General features: G+C 43.2%; 1 protein-coding gene across 2 annotated transcripts in view; it reads left to right on the top strand.

Moving 5' to 3' along the window:
• poglut2 (protein O-glucosyltransferase 2) overlaps positions 1-22,223 on the top strand; it is a 75,234-nt gene extending 53,011 nt beyond the window's left edge. For both annotated transcript variants that reach the window (XM_070891887.1, XM_070891888.1), the window contains 2 exons: positions 12,975-13,079; positions 21,508-22,223. In XM_070891887.1, coding sequence (XP_070747988.1) covers positions 12,975-13,079; positions 21,508-21,525 — 123 coding nt within the window. In that variant the 3' untranslated portion in view covers positions 21,526-22,223. The remainder of the gene's footprint in view (positions 1-12,974; positions 13,080-21,507) is intronic.
• The last annotated feature ends 339 nt before the right edge of the window (positions 22,224-22,562 follow it).

Raw genomic sequence — 22,562 nt, 5'->3', positions numbered from 1 at the left:
TTTCCAATTGGAAAAGATGATTATAGATGCCTCTATTATCAGTTCTTTATCTACAGATGCCTCTATCAGTTCTTATCTGGGATAGGTCTTAGGAGATATGCTTATTAAACTTTGGAATTTCGTAACTGAGAGAGGGCTGCCACCACCACGTGCTTCGACAGTAGCTGTGTGATTAGATTACAACAAGCTGATATGCTTATGATCAGACCGGTAACCTTGACTCTTGAGCTGTGAAAAATATTCTTTCAAATTGTTTTTCCACTAAGGCACATAATGCTAAACCTATGGGCATATGCTATCAGTGTTCAGATCACAGTAGCCACTATTATTTATCTTTGATAAGAATTCATGCATTCCCAAGGACTTCAGTTATCTGTTATCAAAAGTGGAATTGGGGAACACACTGAATTTAATTTGATCTTATCAAACGTGAACAATAGTTCAATTATCTGATAATTAAGCCAAAATACAAAAAAACACCATTAAAACTTATTTTTAACATGCTCATCCTTGCTCATTTTTCAATGAGCTGAAACCTAAATCTTTACTCTCTGCCATATTTGGATTAGCATAGCCCAGATAAGTTGCTTGCTGCAGATGCCCACCACATTCTCCTGTCACCTAAGAGGACAGAAAATACCACATCATCAAACCTTGTTATATTGTCTAAAGTGCTGTTTTGTAATTTATTTACAAATAAAATGTTGCACAGAAGCAAGGCACTGCAGCACAATCATCAAATTTCAACTACACTCGAGCTGGGTTGACTGTTTTTAAATTGCCTGTAGTTCTTTAAGCTTTACTCAGTGAACACTTGGAAAGGCATCGTTTCTGATGTTACATATCTGAGCTGCGCTCACAGAGCTTTATGTAACCACCCCCCCCAACCTGCATCTCATTCCTTGTATCAAGTACCTATAACAAAAATCTTATCTGTCCACACTTCCTATTAACTTTAACCATTATAAATTCCTATGTCCAGTTATAATACAAACTTATTGCACTTAATTACATCTTTCCATCAGAGTTGTCACTATAGCACTGGTGGGAGATAGTTTCCATTATAATTATGGGCACGAGAATTCATATGTAATATAAAAATGAGAGTATGTATGGGATAAAATTTCCACTTTGGGTGCAATCAACAATTCTGGTGCAAGTTGCGCCCGTTTGAAATATTTTCTCCCCAAGTTTCCGCTCAAACTCGTTTCGGACGCAAAATCTGCCAAGCAATCGGGCAACATTTTTAAACTTTTTATTTTGGTTTAAAATTTTCCTTGATATATTTAAGAGTGGTAACTTGGCGAAATTTGATTGACAGCTGAAAATGGGTTTATCACAAAAAAAAACATTTCTCATCAGTGTCAAACCACCACCTGTGAGCAACCCAATTTTGAATGACTGAAAATGACGTAAAAAAATATACAAAACTATTTTCTAGTTGTACTGAGGCACAGTAGTCAGTTTCTTCGTAAATTTAAAAAGAATTACATTCAAATCCTTGTAAAATGTGCCTACTGGTGTCCTTACGCCCCAAAGATCCAGCTTAATTTTTAGATCCTCCTCGAAGCCCTGCAAACGAGCGCAATTAGCACAATCTTTTGTGCCATTTACGCCAATTTTGAGCAAATTGCAGTTTAAAAAAAATCCAGCGCAATTAAGTGAAAACTCCAGGCCATGGTATGTCTTTAAAATGGGGACTGAATTAAGTTTGTGTACCCTGGTCCAATTATCCCTTGCTCCTGACGATTACACTTAGTCTCGACTCCCTATGTGCAATGCCACAGAGATTAGCTAGTAAATTATTAATATGGGTATGTCCTGTCCCCTGTCATGGTTCTTTAATTATGTCCACATCCTTGGTACATTTGTAATTGCCTGTGATGCCTAAAGGTGGTGCTCTAATAGGGCTTTCCCATTTAGAACACGCAGCCCTTTGTCGTGTTTTTGCCACAAAAGCCTCTGTATTTCTGTATTAAAAAGCTTTGGTTTGAGTCAGCATGTGATTCCATCCTCTGGCAACGAACAAATTCGACAGCAATTGACCATTCTGTAACTCCTCTTTGGCAGACATCTTGGGAAAGGCATTGGGTAAATTTAGGCTTTCTCCAACTCACTTTTTTTTCTCGATCATTTGTATTTTAAATTCAGTGTTAATGTTTCTCAACAAACAGACCGTAACCTTAAAATTAAATTCTCCATTTCCTGGATCTTTTGCTGTGCCCAGATTTGCACATTTTTTTCCTCGAGTGTGTATTCTGCTGCACACTTTAACATTTTATCAAACCCTCAGATTCCTTTCTATTTGAATGGAACCTTCCTGTCCTCGGGTCTGCTGTATCGGCTGCCTATTTACTTGCGTTCCGATCTCCATATACCAGTACTATTTTGATGCCGTAATTTGCATCCCCTCCATCCTTCTTTGTACCAGGCTTACCACATCCTGTTCCCATATACAGTATGACACAGAAGTGAGTTGTTGCTCCCATAAAGTAATTGTGCTATTTTTCATGTGAACCTATTTAAAAAAAAAAAATTGACTCCCTTCCTTCCTAGCTAAATAAAGTTTTCACGTTATCCCCTCCACCAAGGCTGTGTTCCCCTTGCCACTGAAATAGTTACCTACCTCTGCTCACCTGCATTCTTTCTATCCCCTTCCTCGCCTTCATTACCCTCACCTCTCCTCTGATCCTCTTCCTTTGAAATCTTTTCTCTCCCTTGCCTCACCCCATCATCTCCCTTTCCACTCTCCTTTCCTTACACTCCTTCCCCTCCTTCCTCTTTCCGCCCGACCCTCATTCCGCCCTCTCGCTCGACCCTCATTCCGCCCTCTCGGCCCCTTCCCCGCCCTTTGCCCCCCCCCCTCCTCCTCCCGCCCTTCGTCCCCCATCCTTCCGCCCTCTTCCCCCCCCCCCCCCCCCACACCCCGCCCTTCCCCCTCCTCCCTCCACTTTCCAGTAATGAGTGCATATCATAAATATGATAGCATGGCACATACAGCACACAACATAGATGCTGATGCCATTAATGTAATGCGGAAAATTCCAGATTTTATTTTTGATAAAGCAATTATAAACTTGCAGCGGAGTTGGAGGGGAGGGAGAGAGTTCTCAAATTAGAGAGGAACTAATTTACCAGTTGAAAAAGATTCAAATATTTGTTCTGTGTATATATTTTTTTTTAAACAATTTTAATCATCCCTACCTCCTTGCTCCAGTATCCTAGGAATCTGGAACCTCTTAAATGCCATCTGTCTCCCTCTACATCTTGGGGGGGTGGGTTTCGGGGGGGGGGGGGTTTGTTTGGGGGGGTTGGGGTGGTGGGGGTGGGTGGTTGGGGGGGGTGTGGGTGTGGGTGGGGGTGAGTTTGTGGGGGGGGTTGGGGTGGGGGGGGGGGTTTGTGGGGGGGGTTGGGGTGGGGGTGTGGGTGGTTGGGGGGGGTGTGGGTGGGGGGGGTGTGGGTGGAGTGGGGGGGGTGTGGGTGGAGGGGGGGGTGTGGGTGGAGGGGGGTGTGGGTGGAGGGGGAGTGGGGGGAGGGGGTGTGTGGGTGGGGGGTGTGTGTGGGGGGGGTGTGGGTGGGGTGTGGGTGGGGGGGGGTGTGGGTGGGGAGAAAAAGGATAACTCAAATTAAGAGGTTTCTCTGTACTTTCTGTCTAATGTTGTGAAAGCGCCTTGGGTCATTTAACTAAGTTAAGCATGCTATATACTTGCATGTTGTTACTGATAAGCTACTTAATTCAATGAGACTTCCTTTTTATGTCTTTCCCTTTCTTGGGTTTCCCTATGCTGTGCACCAGTGTTTGAGAGCCGTAACGGGCATAATGTCTAAAAGCCAAACCTAGCAGATGTAGTGTCTAATCTGTGCAACATCTGTTTAAGAAAAACAGGTTGTTTTGGATCCAGGGTGTAGGATGATGAGGGGACTTTCATCCCAGATGTGAATAATTCAAAAAACATTCTTCCACTATATAGGAATGACAATGCCTTTAACATGCCAATACTGGTGGAGCCTCCAACGGTAAGTGTGTTCCAAGTAATTTTGAGTGAGACTCCTCTGATTGGATTCAGAGGTAGGTGAAGCTGTCAGGGAGAACTATGTCTTTCAATTTGCTACTGGAGAAGTTCACAATCATTCAGAGCTCTTGCCCTTTTAGGGAGGTTCCAGAATCGCAGTATAGGATTACATACAGATTCTGACACCCGCATTTGGCATCATCAATCCCAGAATCTTTATATAATATTATCATCGTAGGCAGTCCCTTGAATCGAGGATGACTTGCTTCCACGTCAAAAAGTTCACAGGTGTTTCAATGATGGACCTAAAATTCCAGGTCCAAACTAAATCTTGAAGGGTGGAAGATGCTTGTGCGTGGATTTTTTTTAACATGTGGTGGCCATTGCACACCAGACACCACACGGACTTGACAGAGCTAGGTCTTGGTCCAGTAGCAAGGATTAACCAAGACGACTGGAGACCTGCTCTGCTGCACAGACCTACTATCGCAATGTGGGTTGGCCCGTGCTGCCCCTGGGCCCTCGCCTCTTCTGGGCCCCAAACTTGCGCCTCGCATGGGACCCGATCACATCCTTCTATAATCTCTCGCCGCTCCTTCACCCCGACCTGGGCGCTCCTGCAGTACCTGCCCACGCTCCAATCAACGACCTGGACCTTGGTGACGTCACTCTTCACTGCCGTTGTTCTCCTGCTCCAGCACGTGCTGCTCCCTGGAGTGGTATGCCACCACACTGCTCTTTCTACTCCTCGGCCTGCTCCGATGGTCTCTCGCAGGCCGGGGACCGCTCAGACTGCAGGGCTAGCCTGCCACGCTGCTCCTCCTGCTCCCTGGCCGTACCGTATAATCCTATACGGGAGTTCTGGATCCTGCCTCAAATGGGAATAACTCTGAATAATTATGCCCAATGCAAGAATCTTCATGAAACTTTTGCAACTGAATTGACCAGAAGATAGTCTGAGACAAATGTTTTCTGTGAACTGTGGCTGCAGCCTCTAACCCTTTCCATGTAGTTACCAATATCTCCACCATAATTTGGGTTGGCAACCTGGATGAGGCCTAATCAAGGGAGGTGGTTCCAGCATAACCGCTCCTAGAACATAACCTGAGCTTCAGTTAGCTCTGATCTTCAAAGAGCATCTTTGCAAAAACTCAGTGACGGTATAGATAAGCAACAAGAAAGTAGTGATATAAATAAGCAAGTCCTACCTGCTCTTTCATGATCCCCAATGAATACAAATCGAGCATGAATGTTGTCAAAACAACACTGATATCTGCTGAACAGAGTTAATTAAAATAAATTTTAAAGTTCTCAGTCTAAGATCAGCAAATCTATTATTTAGTCCTGCCATTTGACATTTCCATTCTCTCAGCAATCTGGAAGTTACTGAATTCTGTAAAGTATTTAATAATCTCTCTCAATATTTGCTCCCTTAGTCTTCAATCCCATTCTTCAGCAGCTATTTATTTAGCTCATTACTTAAAGGAGGTGATCAGTATAGCAGTTATTGGTTCTGATATGCATATATTCTGTTTCTTCGCAGCTCAGTAACATGGCATACTTGATTTATCACCTCGCCACCAGATGTTACACAAGACCTTATTCACATTAGTGAAACTGGTCAGCTCTAACTCATGTTTGTTCCCTTAATTTAGCTTGACTAGATTCAGAAGTACTCCTGTGAAGTACTGGAGAACAAAATTGCTTGGTGGGAGGGGAAAAAATGTCTTGCAACCTCTGGTCTCACTTGAGGCCCATTAATTTTGTATTCTTACTCTAGTCTGCATTCACATGCTATGTTAATTAACCTGTGTGTGTGTGTGTGTGTGTGTATATATATTTTCATCATTCTCAGTAAAGCACTCTTTGCTAGCAAGTAAGTTCGATAGCAACTCAAAGCAAGTACTAAAATAGGCATCTTGTAGTCCCTGTAATATTGCTGAAGCCGACTCTTCTATAATTAAATATATTGGCCTGGATTTTCTGGTCAGCGGCAAAGTGATGGCGCTCACTACTGACTTGAAGAAAACTGTCCATAAAGATCAAGCGATCTCTGGCGTGGATTTCACCTTTCCTGACATTAATTTCATTCTGGCACCATGTATAGAAGATCCCGAGCATCCAACAACAGTGATGTCATCAAGCGGGCTAAGCAGTCAACCACATTGAAGAATTTTCACAAACAGAAAACCAGGAAATGAAAAGCACTGATTATCCATCACTTTTTAATCATTTTGCAGAGAGCGAAATAAAGATTGGGACATGCACTTGGGATTAAGGTGCAAGATTAAACAAACTTAAAATATATATTATTGTTTTAAAACTCTATGGCAATTTGTAACAAAATGGAGCAATTAGACATTCCACAAATATAAAATTATTTTTTTCAAGGCCACAGAGGTTGTTCAGCAGTAATTATGACTTAGTACACTGTTTAAAAATCCAGTTACACCTCATCCAATTTTGGGGGGAGGGGGTTTTACAGCGCGATTAGAGCAATAATAAGTGAAAGTTCACATCAATTCAAGTGATTTTTAAGATTTCCATCTGCGAGGACTTCAACAGCATGCCCTATGCAGGAGCGGGGAATCTGACAGCAACTTCTGGATTTCCACATTTATCTGCATATGCAGATGCCAGAATTTCTGTCAGTTTCATAGTGCAATGACGGCGAACGCTGACAGTTTTGTCGTCATTACAACCGCAAAATCCGGGCTAATAAAGAGTAGCTGAGGTGTAGCAAAATTTACAAAGTTGCATATAAATTTCATTTTATATGGATCTAAAGTTTTTTGCAAGGTAATTATGAAACAAGATAGTTTTTTTAATAAGGAATAATCCTTAACATGATGAGAAATAAAAAGTTGTGTTTTACATATAATGGGCCATAATTTGCGGCCCCTACGGGTGCATACGAGATGCGCACACATCCGGAGGGGCCACACAAGATCCGGGTTTGGGCATGGCTAAAACCCAGAACTTGTGATCTGTCAAGACAAAAGGGCCTCCGTGGACGGAGAGTTGGACTATTTACCTAACTTCTGCCCAACGAATGCCCGTGAAATTCTTGCACCTGGTAAAAGCAGGCATAAGAGTTTTAAAAAACAGAAAAATAAAATGTTATCAATCATTTATATATTTAAAAACCCTGTGCAATAAGGTAAGTTTATTTTTAGCCCCATTAAAACTTGTATTTATATAGGATCTTAGGCTATCCTGAAGTACTTAACATCTATTAAATTACTTTTTGAAGTGGAGTCAGTGTTAAGTGGATAAACGTTGCATCCAACTTTGCGCATAACCACAAGAAAAATGCGTCATGACTGGTTAATCTATTTTTATTGTTGGTGTAGTTGGATGAGGAATGAATGTTGACCATCCTATGCCTCTGACCAAGGGCAGAAGAAGATCTTGAAAATGTAGAGATCATAGCCAGAACCTGACATTTTTGGAACCAGTGGCATAAATATTTAAAGCAATTGTGACTAATTCCCAGTGATGATGTTGTACTACTCCTTCCAGGCGAAACAGCAATTTACTTGTACTGCTTTCAATTTAGTGTACTGTATTCACTGTTCACGATGTGGTTTCCTCTACATTGGGGAGACCAAATGCAGATTGGGTGACCGCTTTGTGGAACACCTCCATTCAGTCCGTAAGGGTGACCCCGAGCTTCCGATCGCCTGTCAATTTAATTCTCCACTCCTCTCCCACTCTGATATCTTCGTCCTCAGACTCCTCTACTGTTCCAATAAAACTCGAGGAACAGCGCCTCATCTTTCCTTTAGGCACTTTACAGTCTTCTGGACTCACCATCGAGTTTAACAATTTCAGACCTTAACCTCTGCCCACATTTTGCTCTGATGTATTTTTTTTCTCTGTGTCCCATGACAGCTGATAATTATCCTGCCATACGCACCCTATCTAAACAAATTTTTTTCTAACTTCTGCTATTACCATCTCAAGTCGGCCCATCATCCCTTTTGTCTCTCGAATCTTTCTTGTCTTCCACCCTATAACAGACCTTCCCTTTTGTTCTTTCCTCCCCTCTCCCTTCCAATGCTTCTTAAGAATTTATTAATTTCAAACATTCACCAGTTCTGACGAAGGGTCATCAACCCGAAACATTAACTCTGCTTCTCTCCACCGATGCTGCCTGACCCGCTGAGATTTCCAGCATTTTCTGTTTTTTATTTCAGATTCCAGCATCCACAGCATTTTGCTTTTGTAATAGAAATAGAACTAGCAGGTTATCAGAATCAGATCCTTGCAGGAAATTCCCATAATTGGCCCTTTCACTGGATCGTCACTGAGAACTGTACCAGTCGTAAAATATCAAAGTAGCACCTAAAAAGATATGGGCTGCACCGAGGCGGTCCATGGTCAATACATTCATTACATGCACAGTAACTCCACCGTAAATGTGAATGAAATGATTGCTTAACTTTGCTTCAGTATATCCAGCAAAATAATAATATTTCTAAAGTAGTGGAAAAAAGATGGAATATAGACCAAAATAGATGTACGTAGACAATCAATGCAATTAGTAACAATTTTTCGAGTATTCTTTGTGGTCATTGTCCATGTGAATATAAGGGGCTGATATCTTGTTCTATTTAGGAAGGCTAATAGATTTTCCACCGAAGAACAAATTGTAATGTGGATGCAATCTATGATTCCTTGTGCCCTGGAGATGACATATCTGTTAAAAATGATTTACCTCTACAGGTGTTGCTGTTGCTCTGTGCTACCATGGATATACCTCCTGGTGTGCTATAAATGGAATCTGTGCCTTCCACAATCCACAGACAAACAGCAGCCTGACTGACCTCTGTGAAATCATTTTAGGGTGATAAGAAGGAGATAGTGGCATAAATATTTAAAGCAATCGTGACTAACTTCCAGTGGCAATGTTGTTGTACTACTCCAGGACAGCAGTAGCTCTGTTATCAGATGACACAATGAAAGATGGCCATCCTATTGAGGCATAGCATTATAGTAATGTCCTGCATTTGTGGTACTTGCATTACACCTGGTAGAACTAAGACCTGGTGGGATGACTTCTATTTCCGAGTGTAATGTAGCCAAATTTGCTGATTATACATAGGTGGGAAAGCAAGTTGTGAGGAGGACACAAAACATCTGCAAAGGGATATAGACAGGCTAAGTTATCCACTTTGGCAGGGAAAAAAAAGCAAATAATTTAAATGGAGAAAAATTACAAAATACTGCAGTACAGAGGGACCTGGGGACCCTTGTGCATGAAACACAAAAAGTTAGTATGCAGGTACAGCAAGTAATCAGGAAGGTAAATGGAATGTTGGCCTTTATTGCAAGGGGGAAATAGTATAAAAGCAGAGAAGTCCTGCAACAACTGTGCAGGGTATTGGTGAGGCCACAGCAAGAGTAGTGCGTACAGTTTTGGGGTTTACTTTCACCACAATTGGGCGCTTTTTTTTTTGGTGTCCGCTGTTTTTTCTTTGGAGCAATCTTGATTTTGCAACTTTCCTCGAAGTTTGTAAGCTGGCGGCGACTGGCAGCGCCGGATATTTTGTACGGCAGGTTTTTTGGCGCAGGTCTGGTTGAAAGCTGATTTTCGCGCCGTTTTTAGCCATTTAACCGATTTTCGCCAACACCAATTTTTTTCAGGGCAGCGCACAGTGACTTTAAGTACCAATCGGGAAAAACCCTACGTTAACTTAAGGAAATTGGCATTGAGTATATTACTGAGTTTATGGAGCGAGGGAAGAAGACAATTTAAAACACACATTCATGCTGATTTTTGCAGAGGGAACTCTGAAAATAACTCGGAAAGTTAATTTTTCCCACAGAATGTTTTTGAGAATGGGCAAATTGCGACTCCACCCCAACACAGAATCTCTGCTCACGTGGCTCCAGGCACGGGTCGGAGGAGTGCCGGCTGGCGGCAGGATCGCACCCTCGGCTGGACACAAGCACAGGAGCTTGGCGCTTGGATTCCCCACCCCACCCGGGCTCAGCTTGGGGGAGGGGCGGGGGCAGGTGGAATCCAAGCGCTGAGCTCCTGTGTTTCTGTCCGGCGCCGAGGGAGCGATTCTGCCGGCATGCACTCCAAACTGTGCATCAGAGACACCACAGCAGCAAACATATGCATTTCGGCAAAAGCAATAATTAAAGTGCCATAAATTACTGTGTGTCGCGTCTCCATAAAGACAGAGCTTAGTGTTGCACATGCGCAGACCAGGGTGTGGTCCGTTCTACTAGGGCGTCACCCAGCAAAGATGTGAATGCTTCAGTAAGTACTGTCTCTCAATAACAAGAATAACAAAATTAAGAATAATAATTATGGGTGCAATTATTACTATGCCTCATGTAATAAGGTTGATTTGCTTGCATGCATGCAATGCGGAGGCAACAGACACCACCATCGCAGAAACCAGATCGCTTGGGCTTTAATGGGAAGGAGAGCATACCCTGATCGAATCTACAGGGACAGGCGCTCATACCTATACCTAAGTGAGGTAGACTGCATTCGCAGGCTGCGATTTAGAAAGGAGGTCATCACTGAGATCTGGTAGCTAATCAGGGCAGACGTACAGCCAAGAGGTGGCAGGAGGACTGCCATACCTCTGGAAGTGAAGATCACTGCAGCACTTGCCTTCTATGCTTCTGGCTCATTTCAAGCAGCATCTCGCAGCAGCCACACATTGCTGCATTTGACATGTGTCTGCTGCACTGTATGTCAAAAGGGACCAGTCCATCATTTTCCCTTTGACCACGCAGGCAATGCGAGCCAGTGTTGTGGGGTTCTCCAGAATTGCTGGCTTTCCAAAGGTACAGGGTGCGATCGACTGTACCCACATCGCCTTGAGAGCACCTTTGGACAACTCCGAGGTTTATCACAACAGGAAAGGATTCCATTCCCTAAATGTCCAGCTCGTCTGTGACGATCTGCATCGGATCATGGCAGTAGATGCCAATTACCCAGGTAGCATCCATGATGCTTTCATCCTACGTGAGAGCACTATATCTGCGATGTTTCAGGAGCTGCCGAAGGGCATGCTGGTCAATCATGTCGGTCAATTCACTATCGTGAGCTGTATGCTGCACAACTTGGCCATCATGAGGGGCCAGGTATTGGACATTGAAGATCCTCCTGAGGGGAGAAGGTGGGGTGGGAGTAGGAGGAGCAGGGCCAGCAGCAGGAGGAGGACGACGACGAACTCATGTCACCACCTCAACTCGCAGGGCAATGGCGGAGGAGGCGGCCTCGTGCACTTATAGCCATAGCTAGAGATTTGCATCAGCGGCTAATCCGTGATCACTTTTCTGCCTGAAAGCTCAACGGCCGAACAGTATTAACTCTTTGCACCTGTTGGTGTGAAAAAATAATGTACGTTATGTTGTGTTGGTCTATGTTGCTTTAATTCAAAAAATAATGTGCGGGATTCTGCTTAAATTTTTAAAATAATTAGGTTTTTGTACAGTTTTGCTTAACTTTAATTAAAAATTTTGTATCAAACTTTAAACTTTTCAATGAAGAAAACAAGTAGCAGCAACAAACAAACAAACACTCTAACTGCAGCCACCTCTCCTACCCCTTATTCAAAGACCTTAGCACTGTGTACCCCTCTTGCCCCTGTTGTTGCCTCTACCCCTAGCCGTGCCCATTGTCGCAGACTTTTGCTTCCTCACTCTGACCCCAAGGTTTTTTCTGTTTTCTGCGCGAAAGCACATTTGTTGTTGGTGGGGTTGGACAGGGACAGACCTAGCAGACAGCATTGTGGAAGGCCCGGGTTCCTCTTCGGCCTCTTCAGCCTGTGAATCAACCTGCGGCACACTATCTGAGGTTGGACTGGGGTCTTTCAGTTTTATGGAAACTGCACACCCTGTGTGGGTTTCCACCAGAAAAGGTGCTCCAAAATTAATGAGAACAAGCCAAGAAAGGCAACAGACAGCAGATAGAATGTGGAAAGAGCAAAACATGTAATTGTGTTTTTAATGCTTGGACTGCCTGTAGGTCCAGTGAAATTCTGTCACTAAGCCAAATAATTTTGTAACTTTTCAGTTCATTCACTGACACTAAAATGGACAACCAGTAATACAATAATAAAACTACCCCCAATACCACGAGAAGTTTTATTACTACAGTATTAACCTTGTAGAACTAAAATAAACACTAACAATGATTTACATTTTTGAAATTATTTTGTGATGTAGGATAATCGAGTACAGGTATTACACTTGTAATATGAATAACCGAAGATTATACGTCTGTGTATATAGAAAGTTGTGGTTTGTATAGCTTTATTTTGGTAATTGCACTTTTTCCAATTTTCAAGGATTTCATGATAAACTGTTTTTGGAATAAATTTTTCTTTGAGGCTTGATAACTACTAAACTGTTCTAAACTTTCCTGTGACAAATACATATAATGGTACAATGTGCATGTAATTATGCAGCACGGAACGCAGTAAACCTACAGGTTATAGTTGAACTTTATAGGTCTTTTCTCCCAGGTCAACTGAAGTTAGTGATGCAGAAAAGGACAGTGCAGAGGTGCAGCACTCTCAACAGCTGTGCCATATATTGCTGAGATGCATCTCTGCAGAACACCAAATGGGATTAGAGTAGATAACACTGGCATGATGAGCTGGATGGCAATGTAACAACATTTCTATGGTGATTTCCTGATTCAGACTGTGCCATCCATAGTTAAGTGCCAATCAAAGGCTAGGCATGCCCCATAGAGGAGGACAAAATTGTAACGCAAGTCACTGCCAGTAGCAGCTGGGTTTCATAAAATAATTTGGTTACCTGATCACCCTATTGATTAGAGAATGTTCTGTAGTGTGAAGAAAATGAGAAAACATATTTAAATAGGACAGAAACGATAGAACATGTAGAATGGATAGCAAGTGTGACCATATTACCATGTATAATATCACTGACAAACTACATGCTTGTGTTTTTTTTAAACAGGAGTATGCTGATCTTCAGGTGAGTGAACCAAAGATAAGGGATGGTATGGAACTAGTGGACCAGCCGAAAGATGATCTTTTCCCTTGCGTGTGTCATAGAACAAAGGTACAGTATAGATTAAGAAAAATATTTGTTTGAAGTGTGCTTTGTTTCATGGTAGACTAAATGTTAGAGAAATTGAATCTGAGGACAATTAGCGAAGAATCTGATTAGCTGGTTAAACCAAAGTTGTGGAACCAGTAGATATAATCTGCATTTTAGAGAAATCACTGATCCACAGCATAAAGTATTGGTCTACCAAAGTATGTTGTATGCACAAGTATAAACTTATACAGGAAACCCAAGCAATACCATACCTCTAATTCCATGATCAAAACTTTCTACTATTTTAGAATCATCCTAGAAGATAAGGAAGATCCCAGTCTACTTTTTATCATTGACTGACTACCACGTCCAATCCCTATCCTCCATCCTCACTTCTAATACTTTCTTCTCCAAGATTGAGATCATCATACAGCTGCCTCCTCCTCAAACGTTTATAACCTACTCCCCATGGCTCCTTGCTCCTCTCATCTCCTAATCACTCTGTATTTTCTCCTCCATCTACCCCCACCTCTCAAACCCCATCTCTTCAGGAGATCCAGCTTCTGCTCAACTACCATTCCTTGCCTCATGCTAGCCAATACTGTACCTGGTTCTCTCTGCTCAAGCATGCCCCCCTCCCCTTCAAAGCCACCATGTTCATCTCTCTCCCTCTGATCCTCTTCTTTCCCCCCCCCCCAAAAAAAAAAAGCCCTGCTATCCTCTCCAACTACCACCCTATCTCCAATCTCCCATTCCTCTGGAAGGGCTTTGCTTCCCAATTCTGTGCTTACCTCTCCCATAACTGCCTGTTTGCCCCTAAAACCATCCATTACAGAGGAGGCTGCATGATTAACATCCCTGCACTCGAACTTCATGCCCGTTGCCATTGTGGATGCACTATCTACTACCTACAAATACACTGCAGTAACTCACCAAGCTTACTTCGACAGCACTTCCCAGGGCTCCATGGCCTCTACTACTGTGAGGGAGCTGCAATGTTACCTGCAAGTTTCCCTCTAAGTAACACACACTCCTGATTTGGATATATATCTGTTTCTTCATTGGTGTTGAATCAAAAGCCTAGAATTCCCTGTCAAATACAATCATGGCAGCACCATTAGTGCAAGGACTGCTGCTGTTCACCTCAGAGCATCTGGGGATATAGAAATAAACGTGATAAAAGCATATAAATGTCGCCTTGTCAGTCACTTGCATCCTGAGAACTAAATGAAAAAATCCATTCAGTCTGATTTTCATCTGACTCCCAGTGTCAAGACTGCATTGGACAAAATCATCAATTATATCTTTTGTGACTGCAACCAAAATCATCAATTATATCTTTTGTGACTGCACATATGCCCTCTGCCTGATCATTCCATGGCATGTAACACAATCATGCTATCCTCCACCGGTTCTCCTCCATGGTCCATCGACATGGGACTGCCTTGGCATGATTATGTTCCTTCTACCTTTTCCAACATAGCTAGACTATCTCTACCAATGACTTTTTCTGCTCGCCTGAACTGCCACCTCCAATGGATCCTTGCTTTACTAATTACCTTCTCCTGTTTCCTCATTTCCTTGATGCCCCTTATAAAGACACAGGGTTGGTTTCCATATGTATGCTAATAACACCGGGCTGTACTTCACCACATCACTACATTTCAGAACATGGCCCTCCCCTCCTCATATTGTCAAATGCCTGTCTGACTGGATGAGCCAGCATTTCCTCTGGTTGGGAAGATAAAAGCTATTATATTTGGTCACAACCCCCTTGCCACTGATTCTACATCTCCTACTGTTTATTTAGGCTGCACCAGATGATCTGCTTCCGTGGTGATCTTGACACCACAATAAGCTTCGAGCCCATATTCTAGCAACCTCGATGATTGGTTATGTCCACTTCTGTAATGATAGATGCCTCCTCCCCACTACTGCAACTGAAATCCTTATGCACATTTTTTGTTATTTCTTTAACATTCTCCTTACATGAGTTCAAATCCCACCTCGACAGCTGTGGAATTTAAACTCCGTTAAATGTAAAAAATAAAAATCTGGAATAAAAAGCTAGTGTCAGTAATGGTGACCATGGAACTAGCAGATTGTCATAAAAACCCATCTGGTTCACTAATGTCCTTTAAGGAAGGAAATCTGCCGCCATTACCTGGTCTGATATATCATCATAGGCAGTCCCTCAGAATCAAGGAAGACTTGCTTCCACTCTTAAAATGAGTCTTTAGATGGCTGCAGTCCAATACGTGAGTCCCTGTCACAGGTGGGACAGATAGTCGTTGAGAGTAAGGGAGGGTGGGACAGATTTGCCGCAAGCTCTTTCCGCTGCCTGCGCTAGATTTCTGCATGCTCTCGGCGATGAGACTCGAGGAACACAGCGCCCTCCCAGATGCACTTCCTCCACTTAGCGGTCTTTAGCCAGGGACTCCCAGGTGTCAGTGGGGATGTTGCACTTTATCAGGGAAGCTTTGAGGGTATCCTTGTAATGTTTCCTCTGCCCACCTTTGGCTCGTTTGCCGTGAAGGAGTTCCGAGTAGAGCGCTTGCTTTGGGAGTCTCGTGTCTGGCATGCAGACAGTGTGGCCTGCCCAGCAGAGCTGATTAAGTGTGGTCAGTGCTTCAATGCTGGGGATGTTGGCCTAGTCAAGGGCGCTAATGTTGGTGCGTCTGTCCTTCTGGGGGATTTGTAGGATCTTGCGGAAACATCGTTGGTGGTATTTCTCCAGCCATACAGGAGGGCGGGTATTACTACAGCCCTGTAGACCATGAGCTTGGTGGCAGATTTGAGGGCCCGGTCTTCGAACACTCTTCATAGTCTGATCTATATGTGACTCCAGACCCACAGCAATGTGGTTTACTCTTAACTGCCCTCTGAAATGGCCGAGCAAGCCACTCAGTTGTAACAAACATATAATAATAATAATAATAAACCTGAATGGACCACCCGGCATCGACCCTGGCACTGGCTTCGGACACGACAACGGCACACCCAGCTCAGTCGACCTTGCAAAGTCCTCCTCACTAACATCTGGGGACTTGGGCCACATTTGGGAGAGCTGTCCCACAGACTAGTCAAGCAACAGCCTGACATAGTCATACTCACAGAATCATACCTTTAAGCCAATGTCCCAGCCTCCTCCTCCACCATCCGGCAGGACAGACCCACCCAAGGTGGCGACACTGTGGTATACAATCAGGAGGGAGTGGCCCTGGGAGTCCTCAACATTGATTCCAGATCCCATGAAGTCTCAGGTCAACCATGGGCAATGAAACCTCCTGCTGATTATCACCTACCGCTTTTCCTCAGCTGATGAATCAGTACTGGTAGCAAGGGCACAGATTGTACTCTGGGTGCGGGACTTCAATGTCCATCACCAAGACCGCTACTACTGACTGAGCTGGCTGAGACCTGAAGGACATATCTGCCAGACTGGGCCTGCAGCAGGTGGTGAGAAAACCAGCACGAGGGGAAAACCCCACTTGACCTCATCCTCACCAAACTACCTGTCACAGATGCATCTCTCCATGACAGCATTGGCAGCACTGATCTCCGCACAGTCAATGTGGAGATGAAGTCTCGTCTTCAAACTGAAGACACCCTCCATTGTACTGTGTGGTACTACCACCATGCTAAATGGGATAGATTCAGAACAGATCTACCAGCTCAAAACTGTATCCATGAGATGCCGTGGGCCATCAGCAGCAGCAAAATTGTATCCCATCACAATCTGTAACCTCATGGCCCGGCATATTCCTCACTCTACCATTACCATCAAGCCAGGGAACTAATCCTGGTTCAATGAGGAGTGCAGAAAAGCATGCCAGGAGCAGCACCAGGCATTTCTAAAAATGAGGTACCAACCTGGGGAAGCTGCAACACAGGACTACATGCAAGCTAAGCAGCGGAGGCAGCATGCTACAAATAGAGCTAAGCGATCCCACAATCAGCAGATCAGATCAAAGCTCTGCAGTCCTGCCACATCCAGTTGTAAATGGTGGTGAACAATGAAACAACTAACGGGAGGAGGAGGCTCCATGAATATCCCCATCTTCAATGCAAAAGACAAGGCTGAAGTGGTTGCAACCTTCTTCAGCCAGACGTGCCGAATGGATAATCCATTCCAATGAGCTGAATTCCAACTGTGACGTGAGAGTGACTGCCCTTGACATCAAGACAGTATTTGACTGAGTGTGGCATTAAGGAACCCTGGTAAAATTGAAGTCATTGGGAATCGAGGAAGACTCTTCACTGGCTGAAGTCATACCTAGCACAAAGGAAGATGGTTGTGGTTGTTGGAGGTCAATCATCCCAGCCCCAGGACATGGCTGCAGGAGTTCCTCCGGCCAATGTCCTAGGCCCAACCATCTTCAGCTGCTTCATCAATGATCTTCATCGTAAGGTCAGAAGTGGGGCTATTTGCTGATGATTGCACAGTGTTCAGTTCCATTCGCAACTCCTCAGAACGTGAAGCAGTCCATGCCAGCATACAGCAAGACCTGGATGACATTCAAGCTTGTGCTGATAAGTGGCAAGTAACATTTGCGCCACACAAGTGCCAGGCAACGATCATCTCCAACAAGCGAGAGTCTAACCACCTCCCCTTGATAGTCAATGGCATTATCATTGCCGAATAAACCCACCATCAACATCCTGGGAGTCACCATTGACCAGAAACTTAACTGGACCAGCCACATAAATACCGTGGCAACAAGAGCAGGTCAGAGGCTGGATATTCTGCGGCGAGTGTCTCACCACCTGACTCTCCAAAGCCGTTCCACCATCTACAAAGCACAAGTCAGGAGTGTGATGGAATACTCACCACTTGCCTGGATGATTGCAGCTCCAACAACACCCAAGAAGCTCAACACCATCCAGGACAAAGCAGCTTTCTTTATTGGCACCCCATCCACCACCTTAAACAGTCGCTCCCTCCATCACCAGCACACTGGCTGCAGTATGTACCATCTACAAGATTCACTGCAGCAACTCGCCGAGGCTTCTTTGGCAGCACCTCAAAAAACCTGTGACTTCTACCACCTAGAAGGACAAAGGCAGCAGGCACTTGGGAACACCACCACCTCCAAGTCACACATCATCCTGACTTGGAAGTATATTGCTGTTCCATCATCAACACTGGATCAAAATCCTTGAACTCCCTCCCTAACAGCACTTTGGCTGTACGTTCACCACACGGACTGCAGCAGTTCAAAAGGCAGCTCACCACCATCTACTCGAGGGCAATTAGGGATGGGCAATAAATGTTGGCCTTGCCAGTGTTCCCATATCCCAGAACGAATTTTAAAAAAAAACTTAGTAGTGGGCATAAACCCAGTGGTGTAAAGATGCAAAATATGGTAGTCTTCTGGCATAATTGATGAGAACTGAATTAGCAGTTTTGTCCACTCCCATGGAAACTGTCAGGGATGTTATTGAATACTTTTGTTCATGTATTTAATTTTCCAGATTTTTCCTCTTTTACTGATGTTGCTAATTCTTGCTGGGTGTGGTTCCATGGGTGCCAATCATTCTTTGATGCATCACTCAACTGCCCACTCTTCGGGCCCAAGTTTCCACACGATAAAAAACGGGCGCCCCTCCGTGCGCCTAAAAAAAACCTCCGTATTCTCCACTTCACTGCAGGTCCTCTGGCCCTAGGCGCGGCGCAGCAGGAGCTGTAGGGGGGCGGAGCCAGGTCCCTGCGCTGAAAACAGTGCCGGGACCTCTGCACATGTGCGCTACAGTGAGCACGCAAGTGCAGTAGCTCCAGATGCCCGAAACTGTGTGGGAGGGGCCCGAAGCACGCAGCCCCTAGCCCTGGCCGAATGGCCTCACTGGGGCTGCATGAATAAGGCTCCTCCCACGGCCAGCTCCTGCTTCCTGCTTCCCCCTCCCCCGGACCGGACCCGACTCGACCCGCCTGTCGCTGCCGCTCCTGCTCTCCCCCTCCCCCCCCCAACCGGACTCGACTCGACCCGTCGGCCGCTGCCGCTCCCGCTCACACTCGACTCTACTCCCACCCCCGCCCCCGGACTGGATCCGACCTGACCTCCCACTCCCCAACCTCCCCCTCCCCGACCCGAACCGAACCTCTCTCCCCGATCCGACCCAACGCCACCTACCTCTGGTGCTGGGGACGGGCCCTGCCCGAAATCTCGGGCCCGGCCCGTTCAGCCTTCGGTCCCGACGGCAAACCGCTTCCTAAAGGCCTGTCTGAAGAACTTTCACACAGGTAGGAACATGGTTTATTTAATATTTTCTTTGCTTATAAATGTTTATTCAGGTTGGATTTATTTGTATAAGTATATCTAAGGATTTATTGTAGAATTTAATGACTTCCCTTCCCCCCTCCCTCCCCCACCCCCCCTTGTTCCTTACGCCTAATTTGTAATTATATGCTTTTATATCTTCCTAAAATGGGGAACCCAGACACAATACTGCAGCTGCACAGTAATTAAGGTTTCAAGTACAAGATGAGGCTACGACATACGCATACACTGATTTCCAAAGAAGTTTGGAAAATGATAGTCATAGCCTCCACTATCTTCCTAGGCTTCCCTCAGGATCCATGGATGTAAACCATCAGATTCTGATTTGTCTGCTTTAAATTTGAGTAATTTCTTTATAACTGTCTCTCTCTAAGTCACCGTTATTAACTGTTCTACAACTACATTTGGTGGTACTACAATCTAAATGTCCAACTCCTTTGAAAGCGGAGGCAATGTGCTTTAATATTCCTGGCATCACCTCACTCTACACTACATGTTTTCTCCTTCATCTTAGTGGCCTTAGTCCTATCTTTACTATCCACTTACGACAACTGTGCTTATTGAAAGTATTTTTATTGTCCTTACTGGGATTTTTTGCTACTGTCTCTCTCATAACCTTTCTAAACTCTTTTGTAAGTTTCCGATATATTCTTCATAGTTATTCTGGCTTTCGCTTTTATTATCTGCATTATAAGTGCTAATTACTTTTATTTTAGTTCCAAATTTATTCTAATTTCCTTACTGATCCATGGAACCCTGACCTTAAATACACACTTTCCATTCCTTGTTTAAATATTGTTGATCTATGCTTTTTGCCAGTTTTTCCTTCCATTTAATCTGACTGCAATTGTATTGTGGTCACTGTTTCCTGAATGTTTCCATATCTTTAGTACACCTACCTGATCCAATTCATTATTCAGAACTGGTCAAGTAATGTTTCCTTCCTTGTTTGTGTATTGAGTATACATTTTAGATTCTCTTGCTTTAGCAATTTTTCCTTTTATTGCTTTCCCACATCCTGATTTGTTTTCCTTTTTTTTTTACTTTCTTAGCCTATTTGTATTCTTTTAACATTTCTGCTTCATTTCCTATTGGCCTGGAGTTTGATTTCCCTTCAAAATCATCTGCCTCTTCCTTTTCTGTCTCCCAACAGTTCTTGTCAATCATCTTATGAGGATTTTCATCCCAGTTCTGTTTAGCTTAAAAATAACAGGGAGGCTAAGAGCACGATGCCAGTTGTGCAAAGCAAAAGGTGGAACAGCATAAAACAACCAGCAAATTCTGGAAATTCACAACTCTCAGCATATCTCTTAATCTCTTAATCCCTTGAATTTGCTAGCTGACTTGCACATTAATAACAGCATGCGTCGTTAACACATTGGGCCTAAATTTGCAGCCCCCAACGGGCGCGTACGAAGTGCGCACGCACCCATAGGGGCCGTACAAGTTCCAGGTTTAGATATGCGAAGCGCATGCACCTAAACCCGAAACTTGCGATCTGTCAAGACTTCTCTTGCTTTTACCACCGTAAGAGTATTTTTTTAAAATAGAAAAATAAAATGTTATCACTCATTTATATATTAAAAACCCTGCCTATTAAGGTAAGTTTATTTTTAGCCCTGTTGAAACATTTTTTTAATTCAAAAAATGTTTTTTGTATAAAATATTTAATTTTTTATTAATTTTAAATATGTAATTTGTTTTTTAAATTTATTTATGTGTGTGTGTTTTTTTGAGGTATTCCCATTCATACTTATGGCAGCTCCATAGAAACTGAATTCACCATAAGTATGAATGGGAATATCCCCATTTTGATTAGTTGGGCCGACCCACGCGATCCCAGGGATGTGTACGAAGCACAGAGGCTCCTGGAATATGTGGGTCTCTACACAAGTCTTCACGTAAAGGCCCAGGTCCACAAGTCTCCGGACCACCGGGTACTTTCATAGAAATCTTTGCGGTCGGAGGCATCCGCCCATGGGAAGCCTCCGACCACAACTTCTGGGCCAATATTATTCCAGCAAGGTTCAGCCCAATATGTAAAAGATGAAGTATGAATATGTCTTATAGACTAGTATCAATTTATTTTGCTCACTCAAAAATAAAGGAACAATAAAGGTTCTTCAAACCCATTGGGGACACTAAAATATTCTGCATAATTTTGTTTTCAGACCAAAGATGAACTTTGACCACAAAAATGAAGAAAAAGACAACAAAACAATAGTTACGCAAGGCATCGGTTTCTAGTTTAACAGCATAAACATTCTTTTAATAGTAGGCAATTCTGGAACACTTGCAAGATTCGGTGTCGGCTGCTATAAATACATACACTAAACGAAAATGATGACCTACTGTTGGAAGGAAATACCTCATAGTTGCCAATATTTCTGTGTAAAATATTTCTTTATTAATCCAAAGTTACTAAGATTTTACATGTTTTACTAAAATCCAAACTAAAAATGTGCTTCATTCCAAATTCAGCAGTGTGTTTTAAGCTACTTGAGTGTTAAATAAAGGAATAAAAAGGCAATATGCCAAAAATGATTCACCGATTGGAAGACTGAAGCTGTGTTTATAATGTGGAACTACTTTCTATATGGGAGTGTTCTCCTTGTTTTCAAAGACTCTATTGTAACAGACTGCACTTGTTGGCTTATATATCTACACATTTAAAATAGACAGCTGTAGGTTTAAGACACTGGGATAGTTATTGGTTTGACTGAACCAACTACAAATAAATTATGGGAAAATTAGGACTGTGATGTTTGAGTGTACATTCTCTTTCTCTTGGCTGACACATTTTAAAGATATTCAGATACAATTGATCTTGAGCAGAATTGAACAAAGAATATTGTCACAATTGGTGTTATTTATAGTCATGAATAAACAAATTGTCTACTTTTACCATTTTCAGTATATTATCAAAATGTTTTATATTATGTAAGTGGTTAGCTGTTTTTCAAACAATTTTTTAAATAAAAGCATACTCAAGTTTTTTGGTCTGTTTGTATTACCTCACTACATGTATTAGTGTTTAAATCTTGGGGTTCATCATGACATTTTTAACTATAAATGTCATATGTAACACAAAGCAGTTACATGAGCCCAAATTTGAGTTAGCTACCAAAGCTAGTTATGATGTCCTACCATTTGAAAGCCTCTGTGCCAAAGTGAATAATTTTTAGTGACTGTGTTTTAGAAACAATTATGTTTCAGTGTTAAGTGA

This window comes from Pristiophorus japonicus, chromosome 10 (genome assembly GCF_044704955.1).
Source record: "Pristiophorus japonicus isolate sPriJap1 chromosome 10, sPriJap1.hap1, whole genome shotgun sequence".
Lineage (NCBI taxonomy): Eukaryota > Metazoa > Chordata > Chondrichthyes > Pristiophoridae > Pristiophorus > Pristiophorus japonicus.
Note: the sequence above shows the minus strand (reverse complement) of the source record. Positions and strands in the feature narration are given on the sequence as shown.